The sequence below is a fragment of the Chaetura pelagica genome, unplaced genomic scaffold, assembly GCF_000747805.2.
Source record: "Chaetura pelagica isolate M959 unplaced genomic scaffold, ChaPel_1.0 scaffold3, whole genome shotgun sequence".
Lineage (NCBI taxonomy): Eukaryota > Metazoa > Chordata > Aves > Apodiformes > Apodidae > Chaetura > Chaetura pelagica.
Genome location: NW_009952974.1, coordinates 13,693,899 through 13,699,898, shown reverse-complemented (window position 1 = coordinate 13,699,898; position 6,000 = coordinate 13,693,899). Strand labels below are relative to the sequence as shown.

At 41.5% G+C, this 6,000-nt stretch overlaps 1 protein-coding gene across 1 annotated transcript in view; it reads right to left on the bottom strand.

Annotated features, from left to right (window-relative positions):
* MTX2 (metaxin 2) overlaps nucleotides 1-6,000 on the bottom strand; it is a 53,348-nt gene that overhangs the window by 3,587 nt on the left and 43,761 nt on the right. Inside the window, exons 5-9 of the mRNA XM_009996317.1 lie at nucleotides 4,954-5,026; nucleotides 1,963-2,039; nucleotides 1,204-1,296; nucleotides 443-481; nucleotides 8-33 (exon numbers count right to left, since the gene is read on the bottom strand). Of these exons, the coding sequence (XP_009994619.1) occupies nucleotides 8-33; nucleotides 443-481; nucleotides 1,204-1,296; nucleotides 1,963-2,039; nucleotides 4,954-5,026 (308 nt within the window). The remainder of the gene's footprint in view (nucleotides 1-7; nucleotides 34-442; nucleotides 482-1,203; nucleotides 1,297-1,962; nucleotides 2,040-4,953; nucleotides 5,027-6,000) is intronic.

The following is a 6,000-nucleotide window of genomic DNA, read 5'->3' as shown; positions in this document are numbered from 1 at the left end:
GGGGGGGGGGGAGCCATACCTCGGGTAGGTGATCTTGGTTAGACACAGAAAGGTGCTGAGTTACCACCTAAGAAAATACAGAGGCCTCCAAGCAGGAAATAGCTAATATTCAAATATTTGTATCAGACAGGAGGCTGCGAAAGAGAGATGGAGTGGTGTGATGTGCTGTAATTATCTGTGCAGAATTTATAGTTTTCAGCATAAGCATTTAAAACTGTTACTTCAGAAACACATTCAAAATCTGTATCTATTCTGCACTCAGGTACCTCCAATAATGATGAAACTTCCCTAAAATGTATACACAAGCAAAATTAAAGTGAAAAGAATGTATCATTACTGGTATAAACCTCTATGTTTCATTTATGAGTAGGGACTTGCAGTTGTGAGCAAAAGTGTTTTCTCATTAAATTTTAATTAAGATAAATGCTGCAGAACCACTCACCTCCTGTACTGTTTCATCATCACACCACTGGAGATAGAGCTAGAAACAGAAACAACACTCACTAAAACTTCCTAATAAAGGAGAATACAGAAACAATAATTTCTCACTAGCAGAATTTTCTTTTCTATACTAGATTAAATTTCCATTTCACCCCTTCTGTGTGACCTCTGAATGTAGAAAATAAATTAAAACTGGGAGGCAAAAGCCCAGCTGCTGGTCCTTACTTCACCAGCCCCAGGAGGCAGGTGAGCCCAAAGGCCCTTTCCAGTTGTCCACACTGCACCCAGCTCAGTGCACAGCTTCCTGGCCCTCAGCTCTGCCCCCCTGCAGCTTGCCAGCCTTTCCAGCACTCTTCTCATGCTGAGATGGCATCATGTGAACTGGCCACAGACAGGACCTGCAGGGGATCCCAGCCTCCCACACAGTGGGTGAGCACACACCCTGGAAGGTGGAGCGGGGTGCCTGGCCAGCTGTGGGGGGGCAGGATCCCAGGAACCAGTGGCATTTCCACTCAGTTACTTCTACAGCTACATGACACACTTCATTTGGGTCAGGGAAATCATATACGTGGCTTGTGCCTACAGGAACATTTCAGCAAGCAATCCATGGGGTACAGAGAATTTATTCCTGCCTCCTTTCACCTCAAAAGTTGACAACATAATCTAAGAACAAGCAGTATTTCCAACACAGGGAAAAATCCTAAAGCTTTCTTGCCTATAGTCACTTATTTAAGTGTGTGGAGTTACTGTGGTTTGCTGTACCTCTGCTGTCAAGAGCATATTATTGACTAATTCCATGTAGGCTTTCATCTCAGCTTTTTGGACTTCATCCAGCCCATCACTGAGAGAATGGCCCTAATGGGAAAAAAAAAAAGAAAGAAAGAAAAAGACACACAGGCTCAGATCCTGTTCTCTTACATAGTTCAGTAACAAATTACATATGCAATTTTTACATACAATGTCCTTTAGAATTAAAAAGAAATCATCATAACATTACTAATGTTCAAGAAATGTTGCCTATTATCAGTTACAGCTGAACACAGTTTGAGCACACAGCCTCCTGGTTAGTGTATCTCTGTGGCCATAAGTAAACAGAAATTTACATCTGTGATACAGCTTTATCAACTGCTCAGTGAAAAGACTATTTTTTTAAAATATGGGGGAGGGTTGTAGAGGGGAGCAAAGGCAAATCTGGATCGTATCTAACACTTCAGGATTTAAATCAGCCAGTTCAGGGTTTAAGAGCTCTCAGACCCAGAAGCAAGGCATTTAGAAAAACAGTTTCAGCAACTGGCACTAGAATGCAGGTATCCTGCATAGAGTTTACTTCCAGCATTTGAATAAATGACAAAGAAAAACATTTCCACCTCAACAAACTCCTGTTCCAGGATTTCTTTCTTTTAAAATGGCACTTTCTACACTGCTTTAACAAGTAACATTCCAGAAGAGCACACCAATCAGCACAGTGCTAAGCAGGATTAACATGCTATTCACTAACTGATGAAAAAAAACAACTGTTACCTTGGCTTTTACAAACTGGACTATGGGCCCAAGTTCAGATACTACTTGATTTCCCACATGAATAAAGGGTACTTTGCCTGTATGAGAAAATGAGAAATATATTTTAGTAAGAGTTTTTTATACCTATTAACACCATTTACAATTTTCAAAACAATTAAATATTACAGACACATCTGACCATCAGTATGTTGGGTTTTTTCCAAATGAGTACAGGTAAAGCTCACCCACTGAATGTTTGTAATAACACCTTCCTCTTGATCTTCCTCCTTCTGAACCTCTGCTACATGCTACAGTTGTGTATTTCAGTTATTGAGTGAGATCTATTGACTTGTATTTTAATAATGAACTTTGCTTTGCTGGAAAGACTTAATTCAGTGTTTCTCTGAAGTACAGCTGGGAAATCCCAGGAAAGCAGACAGAGCCCTCGGCTAGTTTTACAACACGAGTTCCCACCCTCCCTTCTAATCCACTGGCTGGGAAAGGGCTGCTGAAAGGATGATGGGAGATGTGGCACTGTGCCCAGAAAAGCAAGCAGGGGAAGGGCAGATGCACTCTGGGTAAGGCAGAGTCTTGACTCTCCTTCTTCCCATCCTTCAAATTTCCAACAGCTCTTGGGGCTGCCCCAGTCTTCACCCTCTACTTGTGAGCTGGCATTTTCAAGCACCCATGGTCCTGGGGTGAGGTTCTCAGTATGAGACCCAGAGCATCACATTTTGGAGGGCTGGAAGGGGGAAAGAGCTGCTTCATCATCATGGAAGCAAACCGGGGTTAAAGTTTAACATTATTAAGGCCCAACATTGAGTCTATGAAGCTGAGCCCTGAGTGTCCAGCATGGAGCATGGCCAAAAACAGCCAGTGCTCAAAAGGAGACTAGGAAATGACTGTGTCACTGGTGGAACTAGAAGTCTGCACACAACACCTTCTCTATAAGGCGAGTGTTCTTCCACACAGAAGTGAGGCAAAGCTTTAAGGCAGGCAGTGACACAAGCCCTGTTACACACAGAGAGCTCTGAGGAATGGCAGTTACTGTTTGCCTCTTTTTTCAGTGCTCAACATGTGAAGCTCAGGTCTCCTACTCCAATCAACCCTAACCAGCCTGACTGTCCTACAAAATCTTCATCCAAGTGCAACTGACAAACACCAACCTTGTATTTAAGACTAATCTTTTAGGATTATTTACACAATTGAAATAATCCATAACATGGAGATAAATGCTGGATGTTTTGTGCTACTAAAACATCCTCAGTGGGCACTGCATCCTTTTACTTTCCTGCCTCTCACTGTGGGCAAACTCTGCTCTCAATACAGAGCCCAAAGAGCAAGATCAGTACCTGCCTGACTCCAATATGTTACTAGCAATACATTTGCTCTTTTCACTGAAACACAAAAAACCTACTGTTTGGCTTAGCTCAAACACTGTTCATATTAACAGCAGATTCAGTCATGGTTTTTATCATGAGATTTTCTTCTCACTAGCTTGATTACCCTACAGGTAATAAATGAAGTGCATCAAACCAACAAAGGCTTCATCTGCATCCACATATTACATGTTGTGGAAGGAAACAACAGACCTCCCTGTGCTGCAGAATTGGGTGGTTTCAGTCACACTGTACTTCACACACCAAGACAATCCTTTGGTATCACTTTGGACTCCCTCAAAATGGGTTTCATTATTACAACAAATATGAGATAAATAACCATCCCCCCCCAAAAAAAAAAATGAGATGCAGATCTTTGCTGCTGCTGTGAGACAGGGTCATGGGGAGGGACAAGGGAACAAATGAAAACATTTGAATTATCATTAAAGAATCAATATAAAGGAAATGGGGTAAGTGAATAAAAATTACACGGACTCCAGGACTAAGGGCAAAAAGAATACATGTATTTCTACCTACATTTAGAACTGAAGCAGTATATTTTTCCCTCTTGTGCTTCTTGTTTTCAGCAGAAGGAAGTGTTCAGACCCAAATTACAACATCAGGTGCTAGCAAGTGTGGACGTGGGGTGCAAGTGGCAGAGAAGCAAGAGCATACAACTGTCACCAATCTTACCCGTGCACATGCAAGAGGCTCCTTGTACATGGATTCAGCATTTCACTTACCTCCATATTTTGCTGTTTTTTCACTGCTGCCAAGCAACTGTTTTATTAAAAAAGCATAATTCCACTGCTTTGACCAAAATATCAGTAGCAGCAGCAGAATCCATACAGTAGGCTGACAGACATACCCTGACAGGCACTCCCATGTGGTAGTGATCAGCCAGAGCCAGGTAATCAGGAAGTACCTCCTCACGCAACAAAAATCTGGGACAGAGTGCCAGGACTGTCAGACGCTCACACCCAGCATTCAGCAAACCTCTCCAATTTTTAGGCAACCTTTTGCAGCCAGTCAGTGTTTTTAGGCAACCAGTCATCCCCAGCACAAGGCAGGCTTTATAGCCTTCTACTACTTAATTTATTAGAATTTTTTTTTTTCCAGCCTCATGAATGAAAAGAAAATTTTAAATTGCCTTAAGAGTGACAACGCACCCTTCAGTCTTGTCCTGTATCAACATCCTGGCAATCAACTCCCAGACAGGGCAACAAAAGATAGTCTTTCTCTGTGGTGTTGTCTCAACCTAGCAGTGGGAAAATATAACAGCATTCACCAGAATATTCCCTGAATGCAGAATAAAGCCACTTTTGGAAACGTATGTCTTTTTGCTTCAGGCCATAACAACTCTCAGGCATGTGAGAAAGTTTCCAGCAGGCATTTGAACGGTCTGAATGCTTGATATAGGTACTACATTCACAGGCACCATTACACATTGTGCCAAGTTACTTTGCATTTGGCTGTTTTAATTGTTTGCAGAGGAGAAACTGCACTGGAGAGGAGGGTGAAGGCTTCCTGCACACGGCAGCACTGGCTGACTGTTATCAGCAAGACAAGGCGTAGTTGCCATGGTATCAAAATGGAGGTATAACATAGTAATCTAAATGAAGGCCACACTTACCAGATGGGGACATGTACTCCGCATTTGCCCTGCAAACCACCCGGATTGGCAGATTGCACATTTGCAGAAAGGCCTGGAAATAAAGAGTTGCATTTAAAAAGCATGAATACACCAGTGACAAACAAATGTGTTCTCGATACATTTGACTCTGGTTTAGTTAGCTCATAGCACATGCTTACAAAGTACAGCTCCTTGCATACTGCTTTTAGGAAGAAAGAAGGGTAAGTAAAAGAAAAACAAGGGTTTTTTAACTTCCCCAGACAATAGTTTATCATCCAGTCATTGACTGGCATCTTTCTAATGAAGTTTCATCTATTTTTACTGTTTTTTCAGACATGCAAAGAAGCAGTATCTGGCAGACACCACTAGTGCTGTGCTTGTACAAAAATAAGTAACACTTTGCTCCTCCTGAAAATCACAGTACTTATTTTTTCTGGCAAAAGCCGCCTAGCCCAGTTCATGTTTTGTAACACTGCAAACACACATAGCACCTTCCCACATTATATTTACAATACCTGCCAGAAGTTTTGTTCTACAATACTGTCAGAGCACTAGTCTGCTTTGGGAGGAAGTCTTTATTATCTTTAACTTTTATGAATCACGGATACAATGAGTGATCACTTTACTGCTTCTTTCTATCTGTAACCTTAGATTCAAAACCTTCTCAGTAGGATTCTGATTTTGTCAGCACCTGCCATCACTACAAAATCTCGAGTATGTTTCTGTTGAAATACCAAAATATAATGAAAGATTATTGCAATTTGGACAACATGGCAAATAAGGAACCTCTTAATCTCTAAAGTCTCTCACAACTCAGCTAAGTCCTATAATTCATTTTGTCTTTGCAATTAATTATACAGGTCACAATTCCAGATTCCAAAATTATACCTATTCATCCCCAGTATTTGAGGTGAAAAAAGCCTACACCAAGAAGAAAGCTTACCACCGTGAAGAAAAATGCTGCTGTAACACAGCACTTTCTACATGAGCTTCCTCCTAGCTCTTCAGATTGCAGGATCTGGCAGTAAACTGCACTCTCACAGCTTT